Source organism: Macaca thibetana, chromosome 17, assembly GCF_024542745.1.
Source record: "Macaca thibetana thibetana isolate TM-01 chromosome 17, ASM2454274v1, whole genome shotgun sequence".
Taxonomy (NCBI): Eukaryota; Metazoa; Chordata; class Mammalia; order Primates; family Cercopithecidae; genus Macaca; species Macaca thibetana.
In genome coordinates, this window is record NC_065594.1 from 17,792,592 (window position 1) to 17,817,390 (window position 24,799).

Below are 24,799 nucleotides of genomic sequence, written 5' to 3' on the forward strand. Positions count from 1 at the left end.
AAACAAAACAAAAACATTATAATTTATTCCTCTGTTGGAAGGACCATAAAAATCAGCCATTCACCGATATGAAACTTACTTTCTGTGAAGTATATTATTCAAAATTCAGTAAGTCTGTTTTGCATATAATCCTTTCTGCTGTCTAATAAAACTACCAAATACAAATCCCAAAACTATGTCAACAGGCATTAATATTTTATATATTTATCTTAACGTGGCTCATAAAACATTTTTTTGAGTGCTAAAGTTTCCGCCCAGGAAAACATCGTTTAGATTTTGACATTCATTTGGATGGCTTGAAATGAAATGTGAACTACAAGTTAGGTGAAGAATAATTTTATCCTATTTCCAAACTATCCACATACCCGGCTTGTGCAACAAGAGCGGAGTTGAAATTGGAACTGAATGCTGAGGCGAATCCTGGGAGGACTGGAGCCGGGGATGGGACTGTGGCAGCCACAGGTAGTGGTGTGACAGCTGCGACCGTAGATGGTGCCTGCAGCCCCGGGAATGAGGGAAGAGCAGGGGTAACGCTTGGGGTATTAGAGACAGAAAAGCCTGGGTAGGAGGGATTTGAAGATGACAGAGGTCCTTGAGTAACTGAGAAAAGTGAGGGAACAGCAGTAGACAGGTTGAGGGGGAAAGGCGCTGCTGAGACTGGTGCGGAAGCAGAAAGCCCTGAGAGAACAGCTGCCGTTGAGCTGGGATGAGGGAGAGATGTGGAGGTGGCAGCAGTAGATGAGGTGGCTATTAATGACCCTGGGAGAGATACTGATGGATTAAGAGATGGGTTGCCAGTTAAAGGAAAATTGTTGGTCAAAGAAGTAAAAGGAGGAAGAGCAGTGAATACTGGTGCGATGGGAGTGGAGGAACCATGTGGTGGAAGGGAAATAGAGGAAAGGGTATTTGAACCATTTAAATGAGTACTCAAGCTGGAGAGACCTGACAATGCAGGATTAAGGCAAGTAGATAAACTGATGGGCACGGATGTTGAAGTATATGCACGGCCCAATGTCCCTGACAAACCTAAAGTGCCATGAGAGGGATTCCCAGAATGAGATGGGCCTTTGAAGGCCGAGGGAGTAGGACTCGTGGGCTCAGTTTTGATCATAACAGGAAGAGCTGTTACAGCAGGGGTAGATGAAATATGCAGATCTGAGGTACCTGGGTGGGGGCCATGCAAAAGGGGGGCTGAGGAGCCACAGCTAACTGGCGCTGATGTGGAAGCTGATGCAACAGTGGCTAAAGGAGACTGTACAGGCAAAGTCAGGGGAGTGGAAGTAGAGTTAGCCACAGGAGACGGCAGGCCTGGGAACAGGGCCAACCCTGGAGTGGAAGTCCTCTGTGGGGGAGGGATGGCCGATGGGGCATAGCACTTACTAGGGGCTGAAGCAGAAGAGTCAGAGTTCTGAAGAGTAAGAGAAGACAGTGAAGCCAGCCCACTTGTGACAGCAGAGGATAAAGCAGAGGAGCTGATTAAACTGGTGTCACTGGATGTCAGAAAGCCTTTTAACGCAGACAGAAGAGGACTGTTCACACCAAGTGGACCGGCAACGCTGGGAGTAGAGCCACCGGCAATGACAGGAGTTGGGTTGGATAGGCCTTGGGATGTTGGTGGTAAGGGCAAAGGGAGCCCTGCAAAAACTGATGACAATGAAGCAGAATTTGGGTTGCTGGTAGAAGCAGCAGTAGAGCTGATGGAAAAGGGGAGGCTAGTGAAAGGGGCAGAAGTAGAAGCAAATGTTTCACTGGAACCAAGAGTGGACCGTGGTGTAGGTCCTGGGGTAGGAGTGGCAGAAGGACCTGGCAGTGACACTAGGCCAGAAAAAATGGAAGGAACAGGAGTGGTGGTTGTACTGTGGATGGATGTAACAGGTGCAGTAGGCAATGAAGGGGTTCTGATAACTGTTGGGTTTGGCGTTGATGGCTGAGGTGTGTGAACGGCTGAGGAGACCTGCCCTGGGAACACAGGAAGGACAGTATTCGGCAGGTTCATTCCAGAAACGGTGGCAGCTGCTGATGCTGATGGATGATTGATTGCCTTGACTGGGGATGCAGTAGGAACAGGAGTTGCAGCAGGTGTTGAAGGATTAGAACCATGAGGAGAAAAGAGTTGACTTGCTGGGGTGGAAAATGCTATATGGAAAGGGGAAAAAAGGCAAGAATGTATCATCATGCTGAAACGTCAAATTTTAAATTAAAAAGCATAACCATCTTTGTAATATTTAACAAATACCAAATAAAAAATGACAGGTATAATAGGCTCTTGTAATGTCTAAATTGCTGGGTTCCATTTCTCAGATCTTTACCCTGGAACCAGATTCGGTTGTTGTCTAGACTCTGCTCAAAATAGCTCTCCAAATCACAGGAAGTTTTGAGAAGCTTACAAAGTGTCCTTTCATATTTTTCCACTTTTTAAAAATTAAAGCATTTCTTTTCATTGTGATTAGTGCTGCTGCACTGACTTTACCTCTAATTCAATCTACTTATCTAGAGTAATAACCACAAGGCAGTCCCCCTCATAGGAGCTTTCAGAACATGGCTTCCCTTGCAGGGCCATACAAGGCTTTCCAGGATTCATGCCCATCTCTCCAGTACTGTCTGTTGCCATTCTGTGAGTTGAATTTAATATTCCAGATTGTTAATCTGTACAGTTGTCCCGCCCAACCCCCAAACAGTTGCTCATACTGACCACTCTGCACTACATTAAACCCCAACCTTTACCTGGCAACTCCTTTAGGGGCAAAAGCTATGTCTAATTCATCTTTATAGTCCTATTACCTAGCACAGAATACAGCACCTGCATACTTAATGAGTGTCTGCTGAGCTGGATATATCACAATTCCCCCAAACTACAGTTCCCAAACCCACTCAAGGACTATTCCCAACACTATTTCTAGTTTGTTCTAGTATTTTTATTCTGATAAACTCTAAAATAATAAGCATTTTGGGGGATGATGTGGGCTCCCCTCTGAATGTATTCAATGGCTATCCCCACCTGTGATAATCTTGGTGTCAAAGGAAACCATGACTTAGGTAGCTAATGTCCTGAAGACAACCATCATCTGATAGTGTACCCACATCAAATTCTGTTTCAGTTGTAAACAGAGAATGTTCCTGTTGCAGTGATAACCAACTGAGAAATATTTTCACGGATTAACACATTTTAAAATTTATGTATAATTAAGATTCTTTTGACATAAGCAAGCTGACATGGTCAACGAGTACACTATGCTACTCATAGATGGGAAGGGACATTAGGAAGAAAATGGAAGTAAACGACACACACATAATTCATTTGCACTACGTGAAGGCCAAGGGGCGTCACATTGGGCTGAACAAATTTTGTAGTTGTCTTAGAAAAAAAATATGATTGGAAAATTGACAGTCATATTTAAGTATATAAACTGAAACTCCAAAGTTCTTAAGTCTTCACCATATTAATGGTTGTAAGCAGTGATTTGGTTGCAATAAAATAAGACTAGCTATCATTTTAAACTTACAGTACCTATAAAAATGGATTTGTACCTTTTTTGTACTTAATTTCTAAGAACTAGAAGCATAAGGAAAATAATCCTAATCTTAATGTTTGTAAAAAATGTACCAAAAAGGTATTTAAGTCTGTAGGTGTTGGGTACCATTTGAGAATTCACTATCTTATTTATTAAACTATATGCTGAAGACCATGTAGCTAATGACAAATCTGAAGGTAAAACCAAGCTATCCTAGAGTATTCTTTATAGCAGCCTCTGTTGGATATCTTTTTATTTAATAAAGCAAAAGCTATGTATTATTAATCATAGCACTTGCAGGTAAAAATGTAACGAACAAAAATTTTAAAAATCCCAACCACATACCATAATAAACAGCACTTTCCAATCATCTAATTTGGTTATTAACCATAAAACACGATCTGTCAAGCCCTGTGCTAAGTTAGGCCCATCATTTCACTTGTCCTCACAATAACTCTCTGAGATAGAAACTAACACCCTCATTTTATAGATGGGCAATCTGAGGCTTGCTATGACTAAGCAACCGGATAAAAGATCATGCAGATACTACATGGTGGAGCCAAGACTTGACAAGACTTGAGCCTGGGTCTTTCAGACCCACATCTCTACCTGCTATACTAGTTTGTCTTAGTTTCTTTCTTTTTTTTTTTTTTTTTTGGAGACAGCGTCTCGCTCTGTTCACCCAGGCCGGAGAGCAGTGGCGCGATCTCGGCTTACTGCAAGCTCCGCCTCCCAGGTTCACGCCATTCTCCTGCCTCAGCCTCCCAAGTAGCTGGGACTATGGGAGCCCGCCACCACACCTGGCTAATTTTTTGTATTTTTAGTAGAGACGGGGTTTCACCGTGTTAGCCAGCATCGTCTCGATCTCCTGACCTCGTGATCCACCCACCTCGGCCTCCCAAAGTGCTGGGATTACAGGCATGAGCCACAGCGCCAATTTCTGTTTCTTAATACAGTTCCAAAAGGAAAAAATAAAATCTTAATCATGCTAACATCATACAACATAGGAAAACAAAATATGCTATTCCTGCCAATGGTACTTACAACAACTAACCTGATTACTCCCTTCAAAAACAATTGAACATAAAATAATAAAGTTGAACATAACAGCTGAAGTTTCCTCAATCTCCTTTTCACAGGAGTTAAATTTCCTGTTCAAGGCCACAAAACTAGGTGGTGGCAGAGGCAGGATAAGAAACTGGATGTCCTGACGTTTCACTTAGTGTTCTTTACACCCCACTCTGCGACCTCCTTTAGAAAGCACCAGCTGAGAAGCACCTGCTAGGCACTGTTCTCAGGGAATGGAATTCTCCCACTGAGACTCCTAACTATGTACTACAACGGTCAGGCTATTGTGATACTTTGCTGCACAAGAACTGATGTCAGTTTTTGTCTCATACAAGAAAGTCTCTCCTGCCTGACCACACGGATCCTAACCTGGGGGAAAAATACACGGCAGCATCGCTGCCATCTGGAGGCACTAGGTAGGACACACTTCATTTTCACTTTTCAATTCCATTTTCTGCTTTGGTGCCCCTTGTTCTTTTCTATATTAAGATATGCTTAATAATACTTATTGAAATAATGAACTCTAAAAGTAGCATCCAACTAGCATTTGTCAAAAGGGATTTTTATCATCCCATGTGTTTATATCAAAAAACAAATGAGGTTTCCAGTATCACAGAATGTAAAGTGAATGTGAATGCAATGCTACGTAGTACTTACATTACACTGCAAGTTTTGCAAATTGTATAAAAGTCCTAAGATTAATTTTAAGTCCAGTTAATACATGCATTTCATGTTATATATATAATATGTAACACTAGTAAACCACTTTTACCAAGTATGAATTATATTCTTTAACCAGAAACTTTCCCTAAAACATAACAATTCCAAATATACTCAAATTATTCTCAGTGAATAACAGAGCAAATCATGACAGATATCTGTTATCTCTGGATCAAATTTGGTACTTACTTTGATTCTGTATAGGTTTTGACTGATTGGAAAGGTCTTCATTCTCTATATAAAAATAAATAAAAGTTCATTTTAAACTTTAATCAAATAGTTGCCACCATAATAAACAGATATTTGGATACAAAGAAAAACACAGGATATAAATATATGTATACCGTGTTAGGAAAAAAATGTATACATATGGAAAAAGAAAGGAAATAAAAATAGTGGTAACTCTACTATTACTACTACTAATACTTTACTACTCTATCTGAAGAGTAAGAGGATTACCAGCTGAGCAACTGCTCTTTTCTCCCCTAGCACCTCCACCTGAGCTTGTCAGGTTTTAAATACACACTGTTAATTTTACATATACACTCAGTGTTCAAGAACACTTTCTGGAAAGACGCTGGCCTAAGGGTGCCACCCAGGAGAAAGTGTACCCTGCAGCTGTAGTGCAGCGAGGACCACTATCATTGGCTGAGCTGACAGATCCTCTGAGTACCAGTGCCTACAGGAGTGGGAAGGCTGAGAAGGGAAAGGTGGCAGCTGGATGAATGAGTGTAGAATTCACTGCCATTCACTGTGGATTGCCCAAGCCAACAGAAAGAAACTGTCCTGCCCATTTGCTGTACTCAGCTCTGGGAAAGGCCCTGTATTAGGAACTGCCATGGGGAACTAGCCTAGTTGAGGCTGACTTGAAGCCTGTGAGACTGACAACCTAAAGCACACCCCTCAAGGGAAAGGATCTATCCAAACAGCCCATTAGCCAAGGATACAAAGGGAGAAAAATGTACCATCTTCTGGCTTGACAAAAACTGCCCAAGAAACCAATATTGTGACAGGCATACAGTGTATAGGAAACCTCCATGTCCTGGTATAATGAGCAAAGTAAAACCACAGCTTGTTTAAGGAATTCATGAGCTTGACTGAGCTGACAACAAATAACCACCAGAACAATGGAGATTTAATTAAAGAAAAAGGACTTTAAAACCACACACACACACACACACACACACACACACAAAAACTACTGGGAAATTAGCAGAGAAGCCTTTTACATATAAAAATCTGATTCCAAATTAATAAATGGAAAGAATAATAAAGATTAGAAATAAAATGACTAAAAGTTAAATAATGGTTGGAAATAAGAAACAAATATCACTTAGAATGCCAAAAAAAAAATTTTAATGGAAAAGATGTCATAAATGAATAGGTACTAGGCTTAGAAGGCAAATACAGAAAATGTAAAATAAGAGTAGCAGGAGGAGGGGGAAAAGAGCAAGGCAAATGCAACAATTAAAGGAATAAAAACAAAATTTTCCTAAGCTTTAAAGACTTGAGTTTTCACATCAAAAGAACTTACAGAGTGCCAGAAAAGATTAATGACAAGATACACACCTAAACATACTGGTAACATTTCTGAAATCCAAAGATTAAAAAAATTCTTTGTAAGCTTACAGAAAGAGACCAAGTTCCCAATAAAGAAAATCATCTGGAATTGAATTTTCCATCCCCAGCTCTATACATGTGTCCTTTCTGAAAAAATTTCTTAACGTCATTTTCTACCAAAAGAAAATCAGAACAGGCATATCAAGACAAGGAATAAAACAAACAGAAGAAACAGTAACAAGTCATGATCAAAAGCAATTTTAAAGAAATTAGGTATCAGAAGCAAAAATGTCTAGTATCCCAACAAAACACACAAATTGATTTTAGAAAGGAGAGGCTGGGCGTGGTGGCTCATGCCTGTAATCCCAGAACTTTGGGAGGCTAAGGTGGGCAGATCACCTGAGGTCAGGAGTTCAAGACCAGCCTGACCAACGTGGAGAAACCCCGTCTCTACTAAACACACACACACAAAAAATTAGCCAGGCATGGTGGCACATGCCTGTAATCCCAGCTACTCAGGAGGCTGAGGCAGGAGAATTGCTTGAACCTGGGAGGCGGAGATTGTGGTGAGCCAAGATTGTGCCACTGCACTCCAGCCTGGGCAACAAGAGCGAAACTCCATCTCAAAAAAACAAAACAAAACAAAAACAAAAAGAATATGGAAGTAAAATGATATACAGAACAGTTTTAAGTTTGTGTATACTGACAACCATTAAGAATAAGAAGGTAATAGCTGGCAATATTAAAGAAAATTTCTAAGTTTAGGTGGGGTCAAGGAGAAAACGGTTGTTAAAAAAAAATGGCAATTTGACGAATACAATTTAGCAAAGGTAAGAAAAACAAAACTGGAATAAAAGAATAATGAAAATAAAAATAGAAGAAATAAGAACAAATGTGTAATATTTATTATCATTACAAATTCCTATTAAAAGTCTAACAGGCTTAAAAATAAAAATTCAGCTATATATAATTTACAAACCAAGCCAATCTACCAAATAAAATCATAGGGGAAAAAAGTTTAAAATAAAGGTACAGGCAAAATATTTTTTATGAAGTAAAAATAAAAATAAGGACAATATTATCACTCAATAAGGCCTAGGAAACAAAGAAATATTTTATAGTAAGACTATAACTCAGCTGATATTATTTTATAATTTATTTTATAAACAAGTTTATTTTATATATTTATTTTATAAACTCAAGAGACAAAAGAAAAAAAACTAGAGAGGGTAATTAGTAATAAGCACCTAGAAATTAAACATTCTATTTATAATTGTAACCAAAAATATCTCTAAATTCTATAGACAAATTTAAGGCATAGAACCTGCATGTAGGAAACTACAATATCCTCTTGAAAGGAATAAAATAAACCCTGGGGAAGAAAACACTACCAGCTTGACATGATATAAAGATATACACACATAACTGAAAGGTAAGACTTACTATCATAAAAATGCCAGTTCTTCTGAAATCACTGTATCTCCCTCTTTCTCTGTACACACACACACACACACACACACACACACACACACACACACACACACACAGAGTTGTTTTAAGTTGCAGAAAATGATCTTTAAGGTTAAGATGCAAGATTTCTAATGATAAGAAAAATACAAAAAGAAGTAAGGGGGAGCCTGCCTTATGAAACATTAGAACACACTACAGATCTGCTAGTAAAATTAGTATGATATAATCATAAAATAAACTACAGTGGAATTTTAATAAAGAACTCATATCTATGTGTGTATGAAACTTAAGATAAATGTGGTATTTCAAATTAGTGGGGAAGACAGATTAATCAACGGTGCTGGCACAACTGGCCACCATTTGGGGAAAATTAAGATGAACTTCTATTTCATCCTCTATATGAAATGAAGTTCCAGATGGAGTAGGTATCTTCTAGGAGCTAGAATATCTGAACTACTTGGGATAAGAAGATCTTAACCAACGCAACTTGGTTGGAGCTTTGCTTTCACAGCCTGTTTGTCTAGGCAAAAGTGTAAAACTCAAAACTCTAAGGGCAAAAGGTACCACCACAAGAAAGGGCAAGAACTAAAATGATAAATTTTGGAAAAAATGTTTTGCAACTTCCATCAGTGTACTCAACAGAATCCACTCCTGGCTAGTAAAGAAAAAAATAATTATATACTATCGAGCGACTATAAAAGTCTCTAGGAAGGACAAGAAGATAATTAAGCTCTATTCCTACCCCACACACATATAAAAATATGAAGGGTGGTCGAACTAAAAGCTATACATTTAAAAGGATCACTATAAAACTAATTAGAGAATATACATGATATTTTCATATTGTTGGGGTAAGCAAGCATTTCCTAAGCAAGATACAAACTCATGAGTAAAACAACAACTGATATAAATAAAAATTAACTTTTTGTTAAAAAACACAAACAAAAATGTAAGCTAAATTAGTCTACCAGATTGGCAAAGTTAAAAAACTGAAAATCTTCCATGTTGAAAGGGTGTGAAGAAACTGTATTCTCACATACTCTTATGGACAGGTATAAACTGGTATAGGGTTTTTGGAGAATAGTTTGACAACATATGGGAAACCATTTATTCTTCATATCCCATACCACCAAAACACCCAAAGAAAAAGGTTGGCCTGGCAAGTGTTGGAGTGTTTTAGTCCTTTCTCAGTCCTTTCTCACTGGTTTTTTATGACCCCTTCCTCTCCATGGTAGGAGTAATTTACCCAAATGGTGGCATTCATTAAGTCAATGATACTTCTCCATAGCATGTCAAAGTTTTACCACTCATGAGAAACAGTTCTTTTTCCCATAACTAGCTGGTGTTTACATAGGCGGCCCAAGGCCACTCAAATGGAGTCTTTATGTCATTAGCAAAGTGAATGGGGAGACAATCATGCCAACTGGCAGTGGAACTTAGGCTACAGCGGGCTGAATTCCAGCTCCTGCCCTATCTCTGCCAGGCACGGGGTGCCCAATTCACCCCCTCCCCAAGTAATTACCCTTCTAATCTGCATGTGACACACTGCCTTTGCGCAGAGTACTCTTTGCTACCTCGCTGTCAACTCCATACATATTCATCCATCAATTTCAGTTTCTGACAATTCCTTTGCGGAGTCAGAAAGGTGCCTACCCTAGTGTCCAAAGATTCTTAATAAAACTTTGGAGGCAGAAAGTCCTCCAGCTCTCTTCAATCTAGCACTTAATAAAGATCCTTAAAAAAAAGTTGATACTTTGATCTCTTCTGGGTTCTCTGTGCACAAATTCTAGCATTTCCCAAACTTGCTTAAAGAAGCACCAGATCATTAAAAATAAAAAATAAAAATACCAGGCAACCCCACCACAATACACTGAATAGAATCTCTACAAGTGGGGAACTAAGGATATATTTTTAAAGTGCCCCAGGTAGTTCCTGACTACAGAGAAACCACCTCATTGTTGCTTTGTCATTCCTCATATTTGATTATCAGTCTGTTTTTACCCGTTTCCTCCTCAACTTAATTCAATTAAATGGCAGCTTCATTATTGGGTCAACAACCTTTAGCAGTATATTAAGCAAGCAGCTCACATTTACCTTAGTAGGGCTGGTTTGGATGCCTCTCCTATGAGCTTCTATAGCATTCTAACCCTATCACAGCACTGATCATTCCAACTTCTCTCTTTGAATCTAAGATGCCACTTGCTATAAATCACATTCTAATTTCAGAGAAATTAAACTATAAAAAATGTGCAATTCAGAACCAATAATGTGGAATATATTGAAATGGCCTTCTCTTTCCTCATCTGTATTTTTTCACTAGACTCTTTGCAAACATGACTCTTTGTGCACCTCTGTATCCACAGCACACAGCACATGATAGGATCATCTAATATTCATTAAATATGTTACTGAATAAATGCTATTAAAATGTTATCCTATACTACAAACAGAGAAAGTGAAGTCCATCAAGACTACGAAAACTATCCAATATTACCAAGGATTCACTTCCAGATCCTTCAGACTCCTGAGCTTATGTTCCCTCTGTCAGAATATTACGTCATGCCAAACAACTGTCCCTTCCAAGTATACATTTGTGTACGAATAAGTTACTTAAACACTCCCAAATAACATGACTTTACCTGTTCCTACAGGATTAGGAGTATATGGAGGTGGAGGGGGCGTACCTGGAGCTATGACACTGGCTAATGGTACCAGACCTGCATGGTTATAAGCACCTAAAATAAAAACACAACAGAAATAAATATAAGTTAGCACTGTTCTGTGACTAGTATTGTTCTGTGACTAGGAGTTCAAACTATATTAATGCAGCTATGCATTATAAAAACTCCTATTTAATAGAGTTGATTTTAGATAGAGGTCTAGGTCTAGAGTTACGTGAAAACTGACACCAAATGAAACAACCAGAGATTCCTATTTCCCACTGCATGCTCATTGCAGGGATAAGCTCAGTGAATGGCATGGCAGGCAGAACCTGCTATACTTAAATTATTTGTCTTTCCTGCCAAACACATATACTTGACTTTTTTAAGTTAAATGCATTAATGACTCCTCCGAACACCAACTACCAAAAAAGGAATTCTAGATGATTTACCAAAGTGAAAACCCATAAATAATGAATGACTAAAAATAATCTGTAATTTATCATAAAGAAAATATCCTAAATAAACTGTCTGCTACAGTGTTGGAGGCCAGGACACTACTAGCTAACTATGGGCATAATTAAGCTCACAGTAGCATATCAGAGGTGCTACAGATTTCCCAAGCACATAGACCAGCACTTACTGTCAATTTAATAAATAAACAGCAAAAAAGAAAAACAAGTAAAAAATAAGGGAACTCCTTACTTGGTGCAATAGTTGCATGTGGTCGGCATGGAGGTATTGGGTAAGGAACAGGTTTATGTGGATTATATGTTGAAGGAGGCTAAAAGACGGGGGAAAACACAGCAGTTAGAAGAAAACCAAGTAAGCCGTCTCCTTGGCAACTTGTCTTTCAAAATATTTAGTCCCAATACGCTAAAAATGTCCCAGCATACCAACTACTGGACTACATGCGACGACAAATGACGGAAATTTCTTTGCTTTAATCAATGTGGTTGCTATTAAATTCCAAACGTAGATCTTGCCAAAGATGGTCACAAAGGTGTTTATTTTTAAAAATCATCTCCAATAAGGGGTTAGACCTCATCGTAAACAGCAAACTCCTCCCAGGCCCAGACTAAGTTACACCAAGAATTCCTGTTTCCTCCTCCATAACAAAGACAAGAAGTCTTCTAGGTTTTACAATCTCAAATGACGCAAGAACTCCCAGTGGCAACATCCTCCTACAGTGAGAGGAATTCATCCTCATTCCCACCCTCTCTTCTCCTTTTGGAAGACAAAAAGCACTGTTTGCTTTAGCATTTGGCATTCTGACAACTCTAGTAGAATGTAGACTGGAATCAGGAATTCAGGATGTTAGTTGTTCCGCCCTTTGAAATCCATAAATCCACCAGTACTTATTTTACAGTTGATGGAGCTATCTAAGTAACAAAAAGCATTCAAAGAACTGGTCTTTAGAAAACTGGAAGTACCTGAAGCTAAGCTAAATAAATGCTCTACTTTTTACCTACAGAGAGAGCCTGTGCATGCCTGCGAGGCAGGGGAAAGGGTCTCCTGGTGGTAAGGTAGCCAGATTATTTTCAGCTCCCATAATTGTGGCCCTATCTGAAGTCTTGTGCAAGAACCACGATGTGTGACTATTCTGCCATAAACTACTCCACTGGAGTTCTTGTCATGTGGACGGGCAGGTTTTGCAAGGTGGTTGTATGCAGGCCTCTAGTACTTCAACTCCAAAGATCCTTCAACCCATGGGGTTGTCTTCTCCTGTCCTGTTTACAGTGCAATCATTATAATCACCATCTTGCAAATACTTTCAACCTCCTGGCTTCACTGTGGTTTCACTAACACTGATTCAGCTTAACTACAAACTGAGTTAAAACAAACTCTTCACACTCCATATCTGCAATTGAACAGTTGAACGCGTCTTGAGAAAAAACTGAAAGCAATTTGACTGATTTTACTTTAAATAAAAAGCTTAACCTCAAAGGGGCTCTTAATACTGTTAAATATTTATATTTCCCTCAACCATTCACTCTCTCACTCTCCTACAATTTCTAGAATACTTCAAACTCTGCAACACAAAAATAAAACTTATGCTTTGAGTAAAAAGAAAACTAAGTAGGAAGGAGTTGGGGCTTGTTTCATCCTTTTCTAAACATACTGGTTTGGATGGTCCAAGAATTCGTGCAGCTATTCCTTTGCCTTCATTAGTACATTCTTCACCATCTTTTTTCAAAGGAGTTCCCTATTTAAAAAAAAAAAAGATAATTCAAAATTAAGAACAAACCCCCTCAAACCAATAACAATAACCAACCTCACTGGATTACACTGAAGAAAAGGACTTGGTAAGAGGGTAAAGACTTGCATTCCCATTTCAATTCTGCACCGCCTGGCGGCATGACCCTGATAAGGTCCTCAGTCCTCCTATGCTATGGAACTCTCGTATCACATGCAAAGGTACTCAGAAGTGAACATGAAAAACACAGAATGACAGGAAAAGATCAAGTATCCAGAGGGACTGGTTCTAGGGCCTCCCCCATAGATACCAAAATACATGATGCTCAAGTCTCTTATATAAAACGGCACAGTATTTGCATATAACCTAAACATATCCACCCATCTACTTTAAATAATCTCTAGATTACTTACAATACTGAACACAATGTGGATGCTATGTAAATAGTTGTTATGCTGCATTGTTTTACTATATTACTGCTTTTTTTTGGAATACAGTATGTTCTAATTTTTTTCCTTCACAAAAAGGAGCAATCAGAAATTAACTTCCAATGCCACAGTATGCATAATCCTCAAAGAATAAGAGTACCTATGTTACAGTTGAAAGTGGATAAGAAAAAATGGTGTTCTCTATAAAGATTAAGTGTGATTATTTATATTGTCAAGGGTAAATGAGACCTTATTTAAGACTGCTAAAATTTACAGATCGGAATAAGTTGATAGATTATTGCAGTGTGCCATCACCCTAACAGTGTGTGTGGCTAAATGGTATATACTAGCGTGGGAGCCACCTCCCAAGCTGTCCCTGACCGATCCTCATCTCCTACCTGCCCTTGCAGATTCCCTCCCAGAGTGAATGGGGCTGACCTGTGTAACACACGGGATATTGCAGAAAGGATGGCATCTGACTTCCAGGCAGCTTCCATTTGTCCTCTCTTGCTTGGATTACTTGCTCTGGTAGAAGCCAGCTGCCATGTCATGAGGACACCCAAGCAGCATTACAAAAAAGTCCTTGTGGTGGACAACAAAGGACTCCTGCCAACCACCAACACTACCTTGCCAAGCATGTAAACGAGTCACCTTGAGGCGCTATTCTTGGGCTCCAATCAAACTTTCAGATGAATGTAACCTCATGAAAAGACCTGAACCAGAACTACCCAGCTAAGCGCTCCAGTATTCCTGACCCACAAAAACCATGGGAGGTGATAAACGTTTATTACTTCAATTCACTAAGCTGTGGGGTTGTTATGCAGCAACAGAAATATAACATTCTTTGAGAAAGTTGTTTTACAAAGAGGTTTGAGGAACATTAGATGATATAAAAACAAGTTTCTTTTTTATATACTTCTCAGAGCCTTTATATGCAGTGTGATTCTCCAGGAAGGAAACACTGCATGCAAAGTTTCCCAAACACAATTCACTGAATGAAACTGAGATTGTAACAATACTGAGAATTTGAGAACTGTTCCTTTACTAAATGTAAATCAGTGCTTCTAAAGTACTTTGAAAAATAAAACAAAATCATCTTCTCTTCTATTTGTCTTGTTCTATAGATTTTATATAAATATCTTTAATGCTTTAATGAAGTTTAGACATGAACTTTCGATCAGTGGTGGGCCTAGGAATTAAGTTACTGACATAAAATTCCTTTCCTTTAAATACCATTAACTTATTCTACACTTCATACTTAACCATGGGAAGTTTCATATATAGCTATAGAAGTATGCTTACTGGGAAAATGCCATTTATGCGGCTAGGTCTTCCTTTGGGATATGGATTTCCTGGGATCGTTCCACAAGAAGATATCATAGCATGAGGAGCTTTGCAGCCCCCCTTAAAAGCCTGTAATATAACAAAGAAGAGGGGTAGAAAAAAAATTCTTAAAGTCAAGTATTCTGAACATTGGGAAGCTCAGCTAAAAAAAAAAATGAGTTAAGGAACAGCACTACATGCAATCTGCTCATACATCATTCAGCACTTACAGTGGTGAATATGACCAAAAGTAATAAGTAAAATCACTTTATTTAAACGGAACAATTAAAATGGTAACATAATAATGTTGCAACTAACAGACTCAAAGAATGTCTTCACAACAGATTTTGTAAATGGTGTAAAAAAGTCTTTATTATCTAATATGTCCCATTTCTTCAACTATCAAGAAATAACAGTTCAAATCTACAAACGCCAAGGTCATGTTACATTTGAGGAAAGGAGGACACAGATGAAAGAAACATGGTCCCTGCTCTTTACAACCCAGTGGAGGACAACATAAACAAACAACATGACATTGGGTGGTCCAAAGAGCTAAACACCGTTCAAAAACCAAGTAATAATGTTCAACATACTGTTACGTATTTATGAGAAATAGTAAGGGAAGGGATTTAGGTCTGTTTATTACTGCATCCTCAGCTTCTAAATGATACCAAACACATACTGAGTTGGTGCTCAATACATACTAATAAATGAAAAAACACTGTATTAGGCAACACATATTCCAATTATGTTATAGAAATATCCAGCTATGTGTGTGTGTGTATATATATATTCCCAAGTATGTACAATGTTATATGTATTACATATTGGCTGTATAAATCCATTCACAGTACATATATGTAAATTAGCTATATAACTCAGCCCCTCTACTGAATACCCCAATCCTGAAATCATCTGAATTTTTGGCTATAATAAAGAATACCGGGGTGAATGCCCTTATATATAAATTTGTATATTTCAACATTTCCTTCAGATAAATTCCTAGAAGTAGAAATTTGGGGCCAAAAAGTATAAGTATTTTAAAGGCTCTTCAAGTTTACCTTGTAGAAAAGCTGTACTAACTTACATTGACCAGAGGGCCTATTCCACATAACACTCAGGCCCAGAAAATTTCTGAGAAGGAAAGTGACATGCTCGGAACACTTCATAAGAAAGAAAACTACAGCAGTAATACCCATGTTGCCTTAAAGGTTTTAGTCAAGAAAACTGATAAGGAAGTTACTAAAGTAAAGAAACATGGCTCAGATCTTAACACTTCTACAACAATGTATGACTAAGGCAAATTTGCTCACAAACCATCCCTGGGCTTAAAGGAGTCTGTGAGTATTAAATACAACCGAACTGCCAGGCTCATAATAATTAATTAATTCAGCTTCCAGCCATCAAAATCCTACCTTAGAAGTAACTATCTTAGATGACAAATCAAGTTTTCCAAGGTTGGACAAGTACTATTGTGCTCCAATTCTTATAGATTTTTAACTAATAAACTGTAGTTTTAACTAATAAACTTGCTTTAATATTCATCTCTTATGAATCTGATTTAAAATAAACTGGATAACAAAGCAACTTTGAAAAGTTAAGTTCCTAAATAAAGTTTAAAGCAAAAACTTGAAGCCATGACAAAGGTACCAAGGGACCAAGACATAAACATTTCCATGAGGTTCAAGCTGAGTGGCCAACCAACTTCTCACTCTCAAGCCATCTCTTCCCCCTTGACTGTCCCTGTCAACCAGCTCTATTTCCACTCCATAGACCACAGAGATGTTCATTTTTAACCCATTGTACAACAGCATTCAAGTTATTCACCAAAGTTAGTAAGAAGAAAGGTGCTTTTTCGCCTTCAACGTTCAGAAAAACCAGCATACCAAGTACATGGCAATCTTCAGAAAACTACCTGTTCAAGTATTCTCTTGCATCGTTTCTTCTCAGACATATTTATCCTGAATAAATCTTCAATAGGACGAGAATTCTGTGCATCAATAATGTTCCTACCAAGAAAACACAATTTAGCTTTTTGTTTAAAAACCTGACCATACATAGAGGTAAGCAATCTTTGTTTACTGCACAAACATATCTGAGTAAGCTTTCCCCGTGACATAGGCAGAAAAGTGTGACTACTTTTAATAGCTCAATTTAAATAATATGTTTACATATAAATATAATAACAGGTTTATCTGATTACTGAAAAGTAAAACAGTAATACTGTAAATAAAAATCACTATTTTGAGTTTTTTCAAAATATACTCTCTTCAGTGATAGGAGAGCTATGGCAAGAGAAACCACCCACGTGCAAAATGCATAAGAGTCATTTTATGCTAAATGTATAAAGTTTTATCTTGTGCTTTATTTTAATTTTGTGCTTTCATGGACACCTATGAATATAAAAAGGACTTAAAAATGTATGTGTTACAAATAAATAACTTATCCACTCTTCAGTTACGCAAAGGAGTAGGTTCTTTCCTTGTCTTTTTGAGCTTACATTCATTACGGTCATCTGTCAAATGCTGTGGTAGGTGCTTTCACAGACTTTCTGATATTTAGAGTTCATTACCCTATTAAGTGGGTAAGTCTTATTTTTACAAGTGAGGCAAATAAGGCTCAGAAAAAATAAGCACTTTGCCAAAAAAAAAAAAAAATTATTGTGTCAGTAAGTGAAAGAATCTCTAATTCTTAAATTCCTGTCTTTTCAGAGTAGGAAGGCAAAGCAAATAACTGAAATACAAAAAATCAAATCAAACAATCTTGTTAAGCCCCTTCGTTTTATAAGTTATAACCATGTGTGTAATAAGTACACTAGATACTTTTTCTCATGAGGAAATCAGAATGTATCCCTATGCTTCTGACTGTATTTTGTTAGAGTTCCTTTTACCACCAGAATTTTGACACATTAACACACACTGCTTAGACACTTAAAAGGCTTCCACATTTTTTCCCAATGAAGTAAAAAGAAAAAGAAATACTTACGAGGCTAACAGTTCAAGAGCAACTAGTTTGTCTTTACTGAAAGTGAAACAGTTGAGTATATTGACCACTTCTGTCGGCTGGACAGCCACCATTTTCTGTTAATATAAAAAATAATTTTATTTTTAACACGTGAAATTTTCATGCCAGAAATTACCTTTTTCTGGAAGTATAGTTAAATGCTCTTAATATAAACATTTTAGATAAAATATATCACATTTTAGGTGAAAACCACTTACTCAAAAGAAAGTTCTAAAAATAAATGAATTATACTCATATTCTATCAATGTAACCATTTCAGCTAAATATCTAATGAAGATCTAAGTTCTCCTACAAGCTCTTTTTAATCCACATTTCTCGATGTGTTCACTTACATAATTAAAAAAATTAGAAGTATTACTTTCCTCAGAAAGGTTATATAAAAAGGTTATACTCATACATATGGGAGATTAAATTTTTCAAAGGTTAGAAAAACATTATTATGCTCCTCAGGGGGCTAAGTATGCCACAGATCAGTGATTCCATGGTGTTAAACGTATTTCAAAAAAAGGTTACACTAGCCACATAAGGTAGGGGAAAAGCTGGGTTAAACAGGTTTCTCTACTGCAGAACTTTAAGTCTTATTTTAATTTAATGTGCATTGTGATGCAAAAAGATTGTGTGGAAAGTTACATGATTATTTGACTAGGGTACCTTTATTTTTGAAGAACATCCAGAAGATGTGGCCAATTTGGAGATTTATGTTAACAGTGAAGGAAAATTAAAAGCAACATCAACATAAGAAGTAAGACTGGCTAGAATCAATATCCAAGAGTTCCTTAAATTTGGAACAGTGGTTTTCACATACTATTATTTATGCACTACCAGAAGAATTGATAAAACTATATGCCCCTTTGCATATTTTTAAATTGATACCTAACAATTTTATCAGAAGTTTAAATACTCATAAAAGGTCGATTTTCTTAAATACATTTATTTATCTGTGAGAACTTTGAAACTACTAATTTAGCTCATTTAATTTATGGAAATATTTACCATGTAAACTAATTGGTGAAATCAGTCTTCAGTGAGAAAACAATCAAATCAGACTGACTTTGTTAGAAAAGGTCAGACTTAATTTAATTCAAGTAAGTGTATTGAGTTGTCCCTGTGATACCCTTCTCACCTCTGAATTTTAAGTCTAAGGCAGGGAGACAGGCAAGCAGGCCTCAGAGTTTTGTCATGAGTTTGTTGTCCTGATAAAATAAAGCAAAGCCCTCATCAATATTCCCCCTCCCTCAGCCTCCTGGGTAATTAGGACTACAGGAGCATACCACCACACCCAGCTAATTTAAAGTTTTTATATTTTTGTAGAGACAGGGTCTCGCTATGTTGCCCAGGCTGGTCTAGAACTCCTGGCCTCAAGCGATCCTCCTCCCTCAGCCTCCCAAAGTGCTGGGATTACAGGCTTGGCCACCACCCTGAGCCCCTTATCAGTATTTCTTATAGAGCCTCTTTGCTTTGCTCTCCCTCTCAAGAGCAAAGCACTGTCCTTTTGGAACCTGGAGAAACATCTTCACCCCCAGAGAATAGGAGCGGAAACTCTTTCTTTAGTAAAGCAGTAAAAAAGCAAATATTAAAGAGGAGGTCACAAAGTAGCACTAACAGACCCAGATACTTTCCTAGGCTCATCAGTTTAGAAAGTCAAGGATCTTTTCACTTGACTTCGATTTCACTGAAGATACCCAGGCCTGATATTGCTTCAAAAATCTTCCTACACAGGCAGATACTCCTGTGTGATCTAGATGCTCCTGCTGACCTAGGTTCTAGAGCTGTGCTATCCAATATAGTAGCCACTAAGCACATGTACCTATTTGAACTAATTACAATGAAATAAAATTAAATATAGTTCCTCAGATGAGGCACATTCAAGTGGCTACCATAATGGACAGTGCTGATATAAAAATTTCCATCATCACTGAAAATTTATTTGGACAGTACTAACTTTTCTAAGACTAAACAGAAAGATGGTGAAGATGGATATTAAAAAAACAGAAGTGCAAAAAACCATTAAGAATTCAAATCCCATATTTTGCTTGCCGGTGAAGTTTTCCTCTAACTTGCCAATCAGGACACTGTGGCATACAATTCAAATGTACAGTTTGGAAAATGTTAATTTTTTAACATAGCTATTTTCAATCAAAGTACAATAACGCTTAGAGTTTGCTTTTCTAATGCAAATAAATTACAACTGAAATCAACTATAGACAACTGGGAGAATTAAAAATACTTAAATTCTACGTTCTAAAGGAAAAAATAAGTTACTTACATGCTGTAATGCTTTCATTGCCTTCAACTGGGGCTCGGCCCAGGAAAAATATCTCAGCAAATCAACCACCTGAAAACAAAGAACAGCTCTAATGACAGCATGTTTGCAAACATTTCTATAAGATTTATTTCAGTACTTGACATTATAATTCAACGTGTGCAGCCCAGGCCCAGGTGATACAGGTGGCATTAAAGTCTGAAAACTGTGCTAATAGAATAGCGACATGCGGTTACATAACCTTAAATCACTTACAATCAAATAAAATTTAAAAATTCAGTTCCTTAGTGACACAAGCCACATTTCAAGTGCTCAAGAGCTACGTGAGGCTGATAATTACAATAATGCACACTGCAGGAGAGAACATTTCTACCATCACAAAAAGTTCTACTAGACAGCACTGGTCTAGAAAGAAAGAAAAATATACAATACAGAAAAAACAAAGTATCCTAATAAGAAAAGGATGGTTCAAAGTACTAGACAGAGATCAAATGTCGGCTTAGGAATATAAAGATGGACTGTGAATGGAAAACTTTTCAATGTGAGGGGAGAAGAGCATTCACAAGGGCACAGTGGTATGTTTTAGTGTAGGTCCACTAACTTTAGTCCTAGTAGGTCTTTTAACTTGAATCTGGAGGGCATAAACTCAAATCATAAATCTAGTCCCTTAAAAATGTCAAGAATCAACATGAATTACTCCAGCAGCCCCTAAATGATACATCATTTGAGAGCTCAGACTGTGCAGCTCAGACCAGCTCCCACTACCACCTAAGAACTTCAAACAAATGAGGGAAGCATTATGAGATAGCCAATAAGAGGTGAGCACAGGGCATAAAGATCAGGACACTGAGGTCTCAGCATGATCACCACCACCCTGTTTCACTGCCTCCAAAGACGTTCCAAAGGGGGAAAAAAGTGATACAAGAAGACAGTTCCTGAAAATATGCTTAAAAAAAGAATTTTTTTTTACTCCTTATAAAGAGAGACATATATAGCAAGTAAGTATTATGTATACTTTCCAGTTAATTTGATAAAAGTATAAGTCCTTCAAACTTTGATGGGAATAATGTTCTTAATATCTAATAAATGCTGTATTTTACCAACCATAAAATTTTACAAGCCACCACATCTAAGATACAAAGAAAAATCTTTAATACAATAAGCTCATTTAGAAAGTAGGCTTAATAAACTTTGCAATGACTTTAGCAAAGTGGAAACATCACTCGGGGTGGTACATCACATACACACAAGAAAAAAATGCTATTAGCTGTAAGAAATTATAAATCTTTTTAAAACATTTAAATTTTTTTTTTTTTTTGAGACAGAGTTTTGCTCTGTCACCCAGGCTGGAGCGCAAGGGTGCGGTTTTGGCACACTGCAAGCTCTGCCTCCCGGGTTCAAGTGATTCTCGATTATAGGCACCAGTCATCATGCCCGGCTCATTTTGGTATTTTTGTAGAGATGGGGTTTCACCATGTTGACCAGTCTGGTCTTGAACTCCTGACTTCAAGAGATCCGCCTGCCTCGGCCTCCCAAAGTGCTGGGACTACAGGTGTGAGCCACCGTGCCTGGCCAAAACATTTAAATTTTTAAGATCATAAAGTAACTTTGTAAAGCAATGGGAAAGCTGAAAAACTGACATAAAGACCATAAATGCAAATCATAAAGTAGCTTTTGAGAATTTAGTGGGCAGAACTTCTACAGGCTTAAGGTCATTCATGCTTTCAAGTTTTGAAGTTCTTGAGAAACCAATGAAAAGTTGGACCATTTACTAACTCAATTGGAGCATTTATTAACTCAATATGTAATTTATTGTCCATCCTTTCCCCGAGCTGTTCTCCAGACATTCTTATTAATATTTATACCTGATTTCCCTATCAAGAATTTTCTAACTATCCCTCAGAAACATGCCCCCTTATGTGTGTGACACACATTTATTTTAATTAGCAAACTGCCCCTAAGGTGGAGTGAAGTTTTCACTAAACCATCATGCTTAAAATGTTAATATTCCGGCAGTTACAGCAACTATTTATTAATAACACTGTGTATTTTTCTTACTGTTGAAATTTTTATCTAGTGGCTTCATATAAAAACATTTCATTATTTGTTCACATTTTCTTTTATATTACATGATGAATTTTGTAATTGTCTTACATATAACTATAAAAATTTGGGTAAATTTACCATTACAACTTTCTAAATCTTTGACATTGTGCCCAGAACCATAAACGCTTTGAATTGCTTTAAGACCCTATATTTAAAATCATTTTAAAATAGGAATTGGGGTGAAAGTGGAGAGGTGCTTAGTCCCTGAATTATAAATTCTGTGAAGTTTTCTGCCAAAACTGGGAGCTTCTCGAGTTCCTGGATAAATACAGCAAAAAGGTAAAAGCAATTCTGAATTCAGCCAGCAGACAGACATTAACCAGAACATTGGTATAAAAAGAAGGCTTTGTTTAAACAAATAATGAGGAATACCTGTTCACTAGAAAAGTATCCATGCACATATTCAATTGCTTTTAATTTGTATTCTGTCAAAACAGCCTAAAAAAAAACACACACACACAGTAAAACAGCATTAATATACGTAAACAGCACAGTAATAAGTATCTATCAAAACTGCCTAAGCAACTCAACAGGCGCAGGTCTACTTCAGCCCTGTCATGCAGAGGAACTAAGGTCACTGTGGTGAGAGGCCCTTCCTTCCACCTTTCCAGGTTCCCTACTGTGAGGGACACACTGAGCAAGCAGGAAGATCTGCTGGGCTTCCCTACCCGCTTCTACAAGGAAAGGGAATACAATTGTAATAGACATGATTCAACATTAGTACGCGTTACATTTAGAATTCCTAAATACGTAATTAAAGAGTTTCAAAACATTCCAAATCCAATCACATTGTCATTTTTAAGATTAAACATATCAGATGTTGTTATTCATCAATTATTGAATATCTATGTGCTAAGTGACAGGAAGAATAAGACAAGGTCTAGTTGAGGCTCTCAGTATTTCTACAGGGATATAAGAATGCAAGAAGCCCTGAATTCAAAGTCTGTGCCTGCCACTAAACTGGCAGTGTAGACTTTGAGAGGTATTTGAATTCCCTTTGAGTTTCCTCACTCATACAGGGAACACCATTCACTAACCCCAAAAAGTTACCATGAAAACTATAATAGCAGACATTAGATGTGACACGTAATAGGTAATCAATAAGTGATGGTTCCTTTCCTTTATGGAATCTGTCAGTGGGTGAGGGAGAAGTTGGTGGCTTTGATGCAGCACTATCTAGAGCCCACTAAATCACATAGGCTCCCCTTGCAGCTATCTGCTCATCTTAGCGATGGAAACAGCTGTCTTAAGTCGGTAGCCACTAATCATTAAAAATGAACGAATCCCTTTGCTTGTACTACAAAATAATTATAATCATATTTTTCACATATATCATTCTGCTAGGAAAAAGTATTATGACCAGTCAGCTGAAGTATCCTGGGTGCTCAGTAGTTCAATATTCACTGAAAAGGGAGAAAAAGGCATTCTAAATAATGTACTCCTAGGAGTTTTACTATCAATATAATAATCGGACACAGTCAAATACAAGTTTCTGAACAAGGTCTTGGATTGTACTGATGCCAAGTCATATCTCAATTCTTCCATCAATGCCTGAGAGACCCAGCTGTAAACCCAGGCAGGGCAGCATGGTGCTCTGCAAGCATAGTTTGAATACGGCCACTGCCCCCAACTTCCCACCTGGTGAGTCTTGAGCTGACTAGTTAACCTCACAGAGAGTAGGCCGCCAGCTTTAAGTAAGAAGTACAGTGCCTACACCTCGTGGATTGTAAAGAGAATCAAAATAAATCATGACTGGAGAAGTGCTTAAAAACAGGCTCACAAAGTAAGTGCTCACTAAGTAATAGCATTACTCCCTCCTTTTTGAGTAATCAATTAAGCATTGCTTTTTCCCCCTTTCTACTCCCTTTCCCAGTTCTTCTAGCTAGTGGCTTCTTAAATGCCACTAGTTTCAAATGACAGTAATGACAACCAGTATTATCTGTTATATAAACTCACTGTGATACTCAAGGGATGACCTGGTTTAAACTGACTTACATTTACAAAGAGCAATTTTTAAAAAAATCAATAGTAATGCTCATATTTAGATACGCCAATAGTTTATTCCATTTTAATAGACCATGACAACGCTGATGTATCTAATTCCGCAAAGCCAGCAGAAGACATGTTTTAACTGCTGACCAGAAATACAGACTTAAGTTGCCATCTCATGTGAACAGGACTTTCATATCTGGAAAATTTCCCTATTCCCCTCTTTAGAATTTACTGTGACATTTTTATGACACTAGGAAGAGAATATGCACACTGAGACCCTGTATCTTCCAAAAGTAAAAATCTGCCGGTCTACTTGGACTCACCAATTATTTTCTCATGAAAAGTAATTAAAAATCAGCTCACGAACAAATTCTGACAAATTCCTAGGCATATAGTTAGCAAACCAACATTTTGTTTCAAAAATTAATTGGACACATTGGATTTGCAAAAGCAGAATTTGTTCAAAAAAGAATGTT

At 37.5% G+C, this 24,799-nt stretch overlaps 1 protein-coding gene across 3 annotated transcripts in view; it reads right to left on the minus strand.

The window, feature by feature from the left end:
* PROSER1 (proline and serine rich 1) overlaps nucleotides 1-24,799 on the minus strand; it is a 28,577-nt gene that overhangs the window by 2,173 nt on the left and 1,605 nt on the right. The window contains exons 2-11 of one of the 3 annotated variants that reach the window (XM_050766108.1): nucleotides 22,704-22,769; nucleotides 20,229-20,297; nucleotides 17,924-18,018; nucleotides 16,854-16,947; nucleotides 14,918-15,028; nucleotides 13,113-13,196; nucleotides 11,696-11,774; nucleotides 11,015-11,065; nucleotides 5,490-5,534; nucleotides 366-2,136 (exon numbers count right to left, since the gene is read on the minus strand). In XM_050766108.1, the coding sequence (XP_050622065.1) occupies nucleotides 366-2,136; nucleotides 5,490-5,534; nucleotides 11,015-11,065; nucleotides 11,696-11,774; nucleotides 13,113-13,196; nucleotides 14,918-15,028; nucleotides 16,854-16,947; nucleotides 17,924-18,018; nucleotides 20,229-20,297; nucleotides 22,704-22,769 (2,465 nt within the window). Of the gene's footprint in view, nucleotides 1-365; nucleotides 2,137-5,489; nucleotides 5,535-11,014; nucleotides 11,066-11,695; nucleotides 11,775-13,112; nucleotides 13,197-14,917; nucleotides 15,029-16,853; nucleotides 16,948-17,923; nucleotides 18,019-19,085; nucleotides 19,156-20,228; nucleotides 20,298-22,703; nucleotides 22,770-24,799 lie in introns of those variants that run through there. The other 2 variants (XM_050766111.1, XM_050766110.1) reach the window with 2 other exon arrangements.